This window comes from Lentinus tigrinus (genome assembly GCF_003813185.1).
Source record: "Lentinus tigrinus ALCF2SS1-7 unplaced genomic scaffold L226scaffold_65, whole genome shotgun sequence".
Lineage (NCBI taxonomy): Eukaryota > Fungi > Basidiomycota > Agaricomycetes > Polyporales > Polyporaceae > Lentinus > Lentinus tigrinus.
Genome location: NW_027137974.1, coordinates 89,030 through 99,753, shown reverse-complemented (window position 1 = coordinate 99,753; position 10,724 = coordinate 89,030). Strand labels below are relative to the sequence as shown.

General features: G+C 57.8%; 5 protein-coding genes across 5 annotated transcripts; 3 read left to right on the top strand and 2 right to left on the bottom strand.

The window, feature by feature from the left end:
* Positions 1–895: 895 nt before the first annotated feature.
* L226DRAFT_540775 (uncharacterized protein) lies at positions 896–2,524 on the bottom strand. Its single transcript, XM_067681942.1, has 6 exons — positions 2,340–2,524; positions 1,881–2,212; positions 1,760–1,823; positions 1,671–1,682; positions 1,117–1,558; positions 896–1,052 (listed from the first exon to the last, which is right to left on the bottom strand). Exons 2-5 carry the CDS (start codon positions 2,129–2,131, stop codon positions 1,337–1,339), a joined length of 549 nt encoding a protein of 182 aa, XP_067528942.1. The 5' UTR covers positions 2,132–2,212; positions 2,340–2,524; the 3' UTR covers positions 896–1,052; positions 1,117–1,336.
* Positions 2,525–3,102: 578 nt separating this feature from the next.
* Positions 3,103–4,052, top strand: L226DRAFT_346479 (uncharacterized protein). Its single transcript, XM_067674111.1, has 4 exons — positions 3,103–3,266; positions 3,339–3,734; positions 3,789–3,882; positions 3,937–4,052. The coding sequence occupies exons 1-3, from the start codon at positions 3,223–3,225 to the stop codon at positions 3,823–3,825; spliced, it is 477 nt and encodes a 158-aa protein (XP_067528941.1). The 5' UTR covers positions 3,103–3,222; the 3' UTR covers positions 3,826–3,882; positions 3,937–4,052.
* A 462-nt stretch (positions 4,053–4,514) lies between these two features.
* Positions 4,515–5,362, top strand: L226DRAFT_346495 (uncharacterized protein). Its single transcript, XM_067674112.1, has 2 exons — positions 4,515–4,728; positions 4,783–5,362. Exons 1-2 carry the CDS (start codon positions 4,613–4,615, stop codon positions 5,186–5,188), a joined length of 522 nt encoding a protein of 173 aa, XP_067528940.1. The 5' UTR covers positions 4,515–4,612; the 3' UTR covers positions 5,189–5,362.
* Positions 5,363–5,426: 64 nt separating this feature from the next.
* Positions 5,427–7,039, bottom strand: L226DRAFT_473560 (MFS general substrate transporter; the record flags this gene model as incomplete). The annotated part of the gene is made up of 4 exons (XM_067676527.1): positions 5,427–6,253; positions 6,311–6,379; positions 6,436–6,585; positions 6,643–7,039. The coding sequence occupies 4 exons, from the start codon at positions 7,037–7,039 to the stop codon at positions 5,427–5,429; spliced, it is 1,443 nt and encodes a 480-aa protein (XP_067528939.1).
* A 1,755-nt stretch (positions 7,040–8,794) lies between these two features.
* L226DRAFT_617575 (uncharacterized protein) lies at positions 8,795–10,321 on the top strand (the record flags this gene model as incomplete). The annotated part of the gene is made up of 5 exons (XM_067687055.1): positions 8,795–9,193; positions 9,250–9,602; positions 9,656–9,683; positions 9,752–10,170; positions 10,232–10,321. The coding sequence occupies 5 exons, from the start codon at positions 8,795–8,797 to the stop codon at positions 10,251–10,253; spliced, it is 1,221 nt and encodes a 406-aa protein (XP_067528938.1). The 3' UTR covers positions 10,254–10,321.
* Between the last annotated feature and the right edge of the window lie 403 nt (positions 10,322–10,724).

Here is a 10,724-nt window from a genome sequence, read left to right as displayed (position 1 = left end):
GGCCCGTGCTCCTCGTGTGTCGCTCAGGAGAGCAAGCCAAGTTGACGGTACCGCTGTGTGCCCTAGACATGAGCGAGTCGAGGTCGCACCGTGTACGATCACTGCTTGCTCGGAAGTACTGTCGCAAGGATCAGAGCTTGACCGTCGCTCCGAGTTCCGGAGGAGAGCCCCCAAGAATCACTAGACTCACCGGCAGGTTGAAGCGTCGCATAGGCTAGTTTAGCCAACCGGGGTGAGTCGCACGGTGACCCTGTCCGCCGTCTGCATTTTCCTAGCGCAACGAAATCGGAGCCGTCGCGAATACCAGCAACGTACGGTCAAGCTTGCTCCTACAACCCTGTCCGAGCATGCTCCTACAACCCTGTCCGAGCATGCTCGACAGCCTGCTCCGACCAGGCCATGAGCTGCGAGCCGAACTTTGATTTCTGGACGTCTTGAGGTCCGCGGGAACTAGTACACGCGATATGGAACCTTCGTGAGCATGTCGAAGCGGGTGAAACATGTTTGAAAGACTCACCCTCACCCATACTGCGGAGCCGACGCGTGCGCTGTACCTAAGCTCCGTTCACATGGCCGTGTACACACCTAGCCTCGCCAGAACAATATGGCTGCGCCTTGTCCACTCGAGTTACAAGCTCATGAACGAATGAAATATATTTGGATTCTCGTCGTACACATAGCAGTCCTGCAATCAGCGGCGCAGCGACATTCAAACCGATTATCTAGTCAAACGGCGGCGAGGGATATGCACTCACCAGCTGGTCGGAGGCGTCGCGTACGCCAAGCTTGAAGGTGGACCTCACCACCGTCACGGTACGCACGATCAACGCGTCCGCGAGCCCTCTGAGGACACCAATTAACCAGCATAATTGAGCGGACTGTCGCTTCCGCGTACGCTTGCGCTGCCGGCAGCCGAGCGGGATAATTTCCGTGCAGGCAGCGGTCCATCCCATGATGCAGGTGAGCTTCGGCGTACGCACGCGAGGTCTTGAGGCGGAATTTGAGAGGCGGGACCCTGTCGCCCCGGCTGTCGCTGTCGACATCGGACGATTCTGCATCCGAGCGTGACGATGCTGATAAGTACACGACAGACGAGCCCGGGCGGTCCGTACTCACCTGCTCGACTTCTTGCTCTGCTGTGTCCTGCTCACGACTTACCTCTGCTTGCGTCCACACATGCTGTCACGGCCGGCCGCTTGTCCGTGTCGAACTCGCGCCGGGGCCCCAGGTACGCATGTCCATGGTGTTCGCCGTTCGCCGTGCTGACCCCGGTCCTCCGTCAGCTGCTCCATTCGTGGGTCCTCTCATCGTCGTTCTTCGTCTTGCTGGACCGCATTCACTGACGGGTTTCTTCTGCAGCACTGGCACGGATGTGCGCGGGGAGCGGGGCACTACGACGTTGGGTGCAAACACTGGACAGGTGTGCGTACTCACCTGCTTGCTCGTCGCTGTTTGCTGTGCTGACCCCCGTCGTCCGTGGTCCGTACTCTTCCTGTCGTCTTTTAGGGTTACTGCATTCGCTGACCGGCGGCGAGTGCAGTCGTAGGGTCGCTCCGTTCTGGGCCATCAAGACGGCGAAGGATCCCGTTGGTGTCAATGTCGGACAGATTCACGGAGTTGTGAGCGCGTGAGTATGAGTGGACAGAAGGGGCCGAGCTGCGCGTACTGACCTGCCTGTTCGACTTGGTATTTTCTTCAGCCGCTCTGCGTACGTCCGCTGTCGCGATGTCATTGCAAGCGGTACGACCGAGGTACGTACCTGCTTCGTATTCACGTGGGTCCCGCCCATGCCCTGCAGTTGCAGTCGCCGCTTACCGCTGCTTCTAGATTCCAGAGTTCGGCGTGAACTCGCGATGTGATTGCAAGCTGAAGGTCCGCACCTCTCTCGGGGTCGCTGTTCACTGTGCTGACCGTGGTTCTTAGCGAGTTGCTTGATGCGGAGCGAGTGGTGGTGGACTGGCATCGAGGCGGCAGGCCCATCGGGGCCGGACGCTGGCTGCGTTTGGGATTGAGGATGGCTTTGCGCCGTGCCCGGGTGCGAGCGCGAGCGCGCGGCGGTACCGGGGCGTGGACTTGGACTAGGATAGGGCGCGCCGCGCGAGCAGCCCTGCTGCTGTTGCTGTTGCTGCATATGGGCGCATGCCACCGTGTCGCCCGCCACTATCCTGTCTGCAACGTGCACACTGGGCGCACAGCGGAGAACCAGACGCGTCTGGGGAGCGGGAGCATGTCAGCAAGGGATCGCACACGGGGCGGGAAGCGGGCGGGGCTGGTGCATCGGGGGCAGGGGCGGAGAGCACGTGTCGGGAGAGGGACGGGAAGGGGGATGGGACACGCACCTGCTCGCGGATGAGAGGGCGATGGGCCTGCCGTCGCTCGGTCGAACAGAGAGCGAGCGTACGTCGCGCTGGCGGATGGCTGGCTGCGGGCACTTGCCGGCGAGTCCAAAGGAGGCGCAGAAAGGAGAGGGAAATAGACAGGGAACACGAGTCCGAGTTGGCTGAGTCCGAGCAGTCCACTGAGCAGCCCCGGGTCATCGCGCGGTGGGTGGCGACTCGATGCACAGGCAGCAGAGCACGCCCACCTGGGTCAAGGGCCAAAAAAGTCACACAGTCACGCCCCTTGCTGGCGGCAGCGCCCGCCGTGGCCGCTGGGCTCTTGCTCGCCGTCTCGCTCGTTCTGCACATCGTCGACGCGCGGACGGGGACGGACGGGGGAGGGGAAGGGGCTGTATTTATACGCAGGCGTTGGAAGAGGATACCACGCCGCTTGTCTCGTCTCATCCCCCCCGCTCGCCCAGATCTAGATCGTAGATCTTCCTCCAGTCCCCTCCCCGGTGTCCTCCATGGTCCTTTCCGATCTACCTCCTCCTGCCGTGCCCCCGACGACCACAACTTGCCCAGAAGCTTGTCTGGCCCTGTTCTGCACCAGCGAATGCGTCGGGAACCGCGAGGGCGCGAGGGGCAGGGCGCAGGCGTATGACGACGTGCTCAGCTTCCCGTGCATATATGATCATTGCCAGGCAATCAGGCAACCGAACGTCCCGGCCCTCCTTCGGCACAACCTGGCATATGCGCACGACAATGCCCAGGTCCGCCTTCGCCCTTCCATCGCACTTTCTCCAGTCGGCGCACAAATGACGACAACGTGGGAGACCATTCGAGGGCGGGAACTTGCACGCTTCCCCCTCTACTAGCACGAGAACGCGAAAGACCTCCTTCGATGGATGCGGAACGCCGAAGCTCGCGTTACATACGTCGCTGTCTGTAAGATGTCCTTGTCCTTTTTTCCGCGCCTGCATTCCGAGGCTCATGCTCCTGAACTTTCCGCCTTGCGAGTCGACCTACAGGTGAATCGTTCCTGCGTTACGCCCGCAGCCCGTCTGCGTCGCCAGGCTTGGTTCCGGAGAGCTACGTCTTCTGTAGGACAACTTACTACATACTGCCAGTTAGGCTACGGACCTGCGTGCCGAATCCCGACAGAATTTGCCATCCAACAGGTCTCTCCCCGGTTACCGACCATACTCCAGGCAATGAGTACTACGAAATCCCCTCTCGTCTCTCATACGTGCACCCAATTCGAACGCTAGAACTTCACCCGGTGTGCACTAACTTCCCCACAGAAGCGCTGAATTCCCACATAAGGAAATTCCCGACGCTTCTCTTCTGGCCGAACTGTGGCTCGGCAAGGCGCTTCGTTCCCTCTCTTCTCGGGTTTAAAATGCTTTACATATTGTAAGTCGCATATCCAGCGAGTCGCATGCCGCTCATGCCGAGCCAATTTTCAAGCGCAGGGCTCCTTCTCTCCTGGTGCGGCCAGTCCTGACAGAACGAGAGGAAAGGAGTCTCCCTTTCATCTTGTTTCCGTGCTGCGACTCGCCAGGCACGCATTGTCTTCGAGTCCTGCGCTTTTGTCTCCTCTCATGCTTGTTTCCAGGCTGCGACTCGCTAACTGCTGTTTATCGTCTACCGACCTTCCCTCCTATCCTTTCTCCTGACACTCTTGCTAGTATTATTTTATTTCTGTGTATATACATCTAGCGCGATGCGCCTGTGTCCTGCTACGTTACCGCCATCTGCCTCAAGTCTCCCCCGTTTTTTCGTCCTCCGAATCCTCGTCTCTCTTTCCCTGTCGCCGACTCTCACTCCCGGCATCCCCGCGTTGCATAGCGCTGGGAATTTGTCCCCGATCACGATCAGACTGACGCAATGCCGGGGGTTTCGGTGCTCGAGTCGGAATGCAGTTGACTGCGACATCGACGGAGCAAGCATGTCCAGACCTAGCGCCTTGGCAGGTTTCTTCTTCAACACCCCGCCGATCCCGCTGGTCCCAATATCCCCGTTCCCGAATGTGGACATCCATCTTCCTCCGGGACCGTGCGCCTTTTGAAGATTACGCGATTACAACCATGATGTTGTGACTGGTACGTGCTGTCTTGACTTATTAGCTCAGCTGCCAGGTACACGAACAGTTCAGAACAAACCCGATGCCAGCAAGGCAAAGCTCGACGCATTAGAAACTTGTATCTTGGTTGCGTGCTTGAGCGCGACCCCGAGAACTCCATTGCCAGCTTCCCCGAGGCTAAGTCAAGCTTTATCTTGGGCCGAATAACATGTACTCTACGCTCTCTGACTCATGCATCCCATCAGAACAGGTTTACATGCTCGTTCTTCAGGCACTCAAGGATGCTTGCAAGGGAGCGCATCCAACAAAATGCAAATCAGAAAGGTATGCATTGTCCGCTGTTCTTCGACCCCACCATTGACAGTCTCTTTTTGTCAGGCTTGGGCCGCAACCCGTAAATCGCCACACACGCGGTGCGTCACCGCGAGCATGTACGAGTATTGAGTTGGCGTCGCAGCTGAATCCGAGGCCCGAGAGGGGTGTAGTAGTACTGCGTAACATCGGAGACAGGAGAGACAACTCAGACATTAGTGTAACGTTACAGGTGAGGCTAGCTGACCAGGTGGGAGGAACGGCATCGTCTCACGGAAGCATCTCGCGACGCTCCGGAAAACGGCGAAGGAGAGCAGCACAATACAATCTTCGTTGGACAACTGTCAGGGCCGAGGGCGCAGTAGGAGCACATGCCACGCACAATACGTACTTATGCCCAGCGGAGACCATCCCCGTAGAGTACATGTATCCCGCGGGACTTGGAGTAAGTCAGGCGCACCGCTCCGTGTGAGCCCGGGTGGCTCTGGGGAATCCACCACGGTGTCCATCTCCGCACGAAGCACGAAACACGAAGCACGAAAAGGGTTCCATAATTCTGGCATTGGCATCCAGAGCGAGTACGTACAGTTGAGTTACATGAGACGTTAGAGTTATACTTGAATAATATGCACATTACGAAGGCTCGAAAACAGAGTCGGACGAAGGCAGGCAGGGGAAGAACAGCAAGTACGGCGGGACGTCGATGAGGACTACAAGAACCACCGGAACTCTGGGCTCTTCGGGCCCTGACGCAGCTTCTCCGTGCTCACCTCACGCGCCTTGCGCACGACGCCCTCCTTCGCATCGCGCCTCATATTGTCAAAGATCATGAACGCGCCGAGCAGCAGCGTGAGCGTCGCGCCCACCGCGCCAAACGCCGCCGTCGTGATCAGCGCAGGGATGTACCTCGGGGCGTCCTGGCTGCGGAAGATGTTCGACGACACGAGGCCCATGACGTTCGCGAGGGGCACGCCGAGTGACGTGAGGGCAATACGGCGGCCCTCGTGCGCGATGTTGTTGTTGTACCACGTGCTGAGGAGCACAGACGGGGCGGAGGTGCCCCAGGTCATCATGAAGCACGCAAAGTACGCGACGTGCAGCTCGCGCTCGACGTCGATCGTCGCGTAGATGATGAACCCGATGAACGTGAGCAGGAAGCCGAGCGCGATGAACGGGAACCGCAGCTTCGCGTAGTCGGACGAGAACGCGAGGATGAGCAGGAACACGGCCCCGACGCAGTTCGGCGCGACCGTGTAGAGGTTCGTCTTGATCGTGTCGTACCCGAGCCGCGCGATGATCTGCGGCATGAAGAGCGCGACGGACTGGATGGGCACCCCGAGGCAGATCTCGATCCCGAGCCACACGTACGCGGCGGGCATGAGGAAGACCTTGAGCGCGTCTTTGAGCACGAACGGCTCGTTGACGATCGAGGACGAGTCCTCTTGGATGCGCTGGAAGGCGATCTCGCGCTCCTCTTCGTTCAGGAACCAGGCCTCGGACGCGGACTTGGGCAGGTAGAAGAACGCGAAGACAGAGACTGTCAAGAGCTGTCAGCGTCTCCAGTCTCATGCCAACAGGGAAATATCGGACATACAGATCACAGTAGCGCCTCCCTCAATCATGAACAGGTACTTCCATGAGGGGATCTTCGAGTCCTTGATGTCTATTCGCTGCATTCAGATAGCTGTTCAAGTCAGAAGTAGGCATGCAGGCACTCACGGAAGACGCCAAAAGCCAGAAGACCGGAGAACGCATTCGCAATGTTCGAAGCAGCATAGAAGATCGCCAGACGGCGGGCGAGCTCGCCTCTCCGGTAGAACGTCGTCAGATAGTAGATGACCAGCGGGAAGAACCCAGACTCCGCCATTCCTGTAGCAAGCAATCAGCAACCGCCAGCCTCGGAACGCAAACCGGCGGAACGCGTACCCAAGATCCACCTGGTCGCCATCATACCGCCAAAGTTCTTCACCGCGGAGCTCAAGAGGGTCATGCTCCCAAAGATGAACATCAAGATCGGGAGCACGCGCGCGGGCCCAAACTTCTTGCCCACGAACGCGATCGGGGCGGCGAACACGACGTACGGGACGAAGAAGATGGAGAGGATGGTGTTGTACTGGCCGTCCTTGAAGTGCAGGTCGACGTCCATCCCGTTCGTCTTCGCGTTCCCGATGTTGCCCTTGTCGAGCGCGTTCGCGAGGTACATGAGCGCGAGGATGGGCAGGATCCGGACGTCGAACTTGAGCACGAGCGACTTCTCGTGCGCGAACTGGTGCAGCTGGCTGTCTTTCTGCGCCTCGGCCTCGCCCCCCGCGCCTGTGCCCATGGTCGAGGACGCGTCGACCTCCTTCACGGAGCCCTTGACGCCGAGCGAGGAGGCCCGCGAAGAGACCTTCTTGAGATCGTTTGCGCTCATTGTGGTCCGAGGTGTTGCGTGCGTGCGTGCGGTGCTTGCAGAGTGAACAGCAAGTACGGTGCTAGGTAGGGAAGCAGCAGCAGTCCGAGTCCGAGGGAGGAGCACACTCGGGAGCCAAAGAAACAAAGTAGTGGAATGCCTTCGTTTATATACCTCCGCTCCGGCTCGGAAACGACGCTTAGAGTGGACGAGGGCCTAACCAGAGATAGAAGAGTAGACGTGTTAGACGCAGTATCCGGCACATGGTCCAGAGCACTGATAGGGTGGACGGTATGTGGAGTCCGCCGCTGGAGAGGACATTGAGTCGGAACACCAAGGTGCCTGGGAGGGTCGAAACTAACGCACCTTCCGCGTGCCGCGTGGAAAGATAGCCCACGGGATACGGTACCTGCCAGGGGTCATGGGGGGAACAGCGCAGACGACGCGGAGGGGATGGGAAGTCCAAGCCGGGTGCCACGGCCCGCTGCGTCGGCCCGCCCGATCGGCCCGTCCGTTGATGACAGCCCGCCTAACCTTCAGTAAGATCGGTATCTGCGTTACTGCAGTCAATTCTGCCTGATCCCATGCGAATTCTCGATGAGATGGTAGGCTTACCTGGTACTGACCCACAGAAGAGCCTGCAAAACTTGTGCGGGGCGAAAGACGAAGCTTGAGGGGCCTCTTGTGAGGATGATATCTTGTATTTGAGTTCTCTATGCGATATCGCGACGCTCGTTGATAACGAAAGATACGGAGGAGTATCGTTCACGAGTTATCCTCCGACGTCGTAATCTGGGGGAGCCTGGGGCCTCAAGGTTTCCGTGATACGCAGCAGGCTTGCTCTGGCAGTGGCAATTAGGAGGTGGAGGAAACTACACTCAGCGAATTCCGTCTTGTTTCCACCATGGGTATAGTGGAAACTCGGCCGAAGAGCGACTAAGTGCGAGGATGGATAGATACTTACGGACTGAAGAGTGCTCGTGCCCGTTTCAATTCCAGCGTCAAGGTTGGTCCGGATCCGGCAGCTAGCGAGTCTCATAGGATATATCCGATGCTTTCCTGAGACCGAAGGGTCCTGTGTGCGGCGAGAACGAGATACAGTATGGGGGTTGCGGGATGCGGGATGAGGGGAGCGAAAGGCAAGAGCGACTTGCTGAAAGGGGCCGAAGGAGGGCACCAGGATAGGCGCCAAAAACAACGGTCACACAATCCTGCCTTCTACCCTCTTCCACAAAACTGCCATCATGAACCTGTTGACCGGACACAAGCTCACATTTGCTCTCAGTATTTTCGGCCCGCTCAGAGTGCATCGAATTCAATGACTATATGCGCCTATATATCTCGCCCATACCGCCGCCATTCGGGTGTTTTCACGTCTATCTTCAAGCATCGGAGGTTCGTACTCGGATGCGTCCATACCATGCTTACTATTATTCCCATCTGCGGCTGATGTTGGTCGACGACTTGCCTTTTGAAAGTCGGGAAAGGGCCTGAGCCGCGTGTCGCATCCGTTGACCCTACCGTGCTGGCATGCCTCTTGGCTCAGCTCTCTGTTCACACCCAGCACGCACGGAACTGAACTAGACTGAGGTCTTCTTCTCAAGAGACGAGGGTGAGTGTCTTCCCGGTTAGTTGAGACTGTCATACGAAACTCATGAACTAATACCAAGTGCAAGGTTAATCAGGATGATGGCCGATGCGAAGACTCTGCCCGAACCTCGGGTCCCATTCAACGCGCTGACCCACCTGCTTTTGCCGGAGATTGCGTTAGCTGTCCTCATGGCCGTCAGGCTACCGTTTGTTCTGAAGGCAGCAATCTCCTGTGTTTTTCTTGGGAGCATCCTACACATCGTCCTGACCACCTCCACCGGCTCCGTCTCTGCCGACTACGCAGTTGGGTGTTCAGGCTTCGGTACCCTGTTCTTCAATGTGCTTCTCTTCGTGTGGATTGTAGATCCGATGGATGGGTTCCGCCACGTGCGGGATCCAGACGGTACTCCGCTAGCCACACGATCGTTGCTGGCGAGAGTATACAATGCGGCTTGTATCGTCAGGAACTACCGCCTCGTTGGCTGGAATGTGCAGGTGCGAGGCTTGCATCAGCTTCCCTGGGAGCCAGGGCTGACTTATTGAGGATGCAGGCATCTAAAGTTGCCCACTCGTCCAAAGCAACACGGAGTCAATTCCTACCTCACCGATTCCGACAATTCCTCTGGAGCTTCCTATTTGTCGACCTCGTGGAGTCCTACGTATACTCACATCACCACCTGTATGCCGCAGCTCCGGGTGGCCCCCCTATGTGGGAAGGTCTCAGCGGATTCGTCCTGCGTTCCTGGGTCCTGCTCGTTTGGGGCATGATGATATATGCCACTCTCAAGATGTGTTATGAGATCACCTCGCTACTTGCAGTCGGACTCGGATGCTCGCACCCGCAAGACTGGCCGGACATGTTCGGCCACTTCTCGGACGCATATACCGTGCGTCGCCTATGGGGGTCAGTGTGCCTATCCTTCATAGTCTTAGCCACACTCACCGCGATTCGCACAGACGTACGTGGCATCAAATATTAGGCCGAGTATGTGCGCCTTCGCCCCACTATGGAACATAGCACTAACCGAGATCTCTCTCTCCCCTTGCACATAGCACTTCTCGTCCTGGGGCAAGCTCGTCGTCCGCGCGCTCGGCATCCCACGCGGCACCTGGCTCTCCTCGCAGACCCAGGTGTACACCGCGTTCTTCATCTCCGCCCTCTACCACTCCTTCGGGGACGTCATGATCGACAAGCGCCACTTTGGTCGCTCGTTCCCGTTCTTCATGTCGAACGCGCTCGCGATCACGTTCGAGGACACCGTGATCGCTCTCGCAAAGTCGTGTGGCGTTGCGGCGTGGGGGAAGGAGGGCTCGCCCTGCGCACTGGCAATGAAGCTGCTTGGCTACGCGTGGGTCGTGCTGTGGTTGCGGTTCTCGGGACCAATGTTTGTGGACTGGATGTACGAGGCTGGGGTCGTGGAGGGACCTGTTCTGCCTTTGTCGCCGGTCAGGAGTCTACTGGTACCGTTGATGTGAGTGCTCACCCTATGCTTGCCTCTCCCGGATATACAGCTGACAGATGTTTTGTCTTAGTTATCGCATTATCAAGCTGTAGCGGCGACGTTCCCTTCAGTAGATCGCATGCACCGTCAGAGGTCGCTCGAGGCCGCCGAGATTGCCCTGAACTTATCAGAATGTCTACGCTCTCTTATCAGAACTTTTCATTCTCTCTTCTCTTCCCTGCCATACATAGTTCTAGATTTTCGTTCCTTGTCACTTGGTTGCGGAGGTGCGTCACTGTCACTCAGGCTCCGAGATTCACAGCTGCGCCCACCTCGTAGGCCTCTTGTCTATGAGGTAAACCTGAAATGCAAACCTCATATTACATCTTACTCGGTTCGAAGAGGACAGGAATGCATGGTGGTCCGGTGTGCAATTAGGAGGTGGAAGACATTACACTCAGCGAATTCCGCCTTGTTTCCACCATTCCCAGATCAACTGAGTGCGAAAATGGATAGGTACTTGCGGACTGAAGATACTCGTTGCAGTGCTCGTGCCCGTCCGGATCCGTTTCGATTCCAGCGTC

Bases quoted from the DNA above. Each gene is read 5' to 3' on its own strand.
- L226DRAFT_346479 (XM_067674111.1), top strand. From the start codon at position 3,223: ATGGATGCGGAACGCCGAAGCTCGCGTTACATACGTCGCTGTCT. The intron at 3,267-3,338 runs GTAAGATGTCCT...CCGCCTTGCGAG, and splicing joins CGTTACATACGTCGCTGTCT to TCGACCTACAGGTGAATCGT. The intron at 3,735-3,788 runs GTAAGTCGCATA...CCAATTTTCAAG, and splicing joins TTTAAAATGCTTTACATATT to CGCAGGGCTCCTTCTCTCCT.
- L226DRAFT_346495 (XM_067674112.1), top strand. From the start codon at position 4,613: ATGTACTCTACGCTCTCTGACTCATGCATCCCATCAGAACAGGTTTAC. The intron at 4,729-4,782 runs GTATGCATTGTC...TCTTTTTGTCAG, and splicing joins ACAAAATGCAAATCAGAAAG to GCTTGGGCCGCAACCCGTAA.
- L226DRAFT_540775 (XM_067681942.1), bottom strand. From the start codon at position 2,131: ATGCAGCAACAGCAACAGCAGCAGGGCTGCTCGCGCGGCGCGCCCTAT. The intron at 1,824-1,880 runs GTGCGGACCTTC...TCTGGAATCTAG, and splicing joins GAACAGCGACCCCGAGAGAG to AAGCAGCGGTAAGCGGCGAC.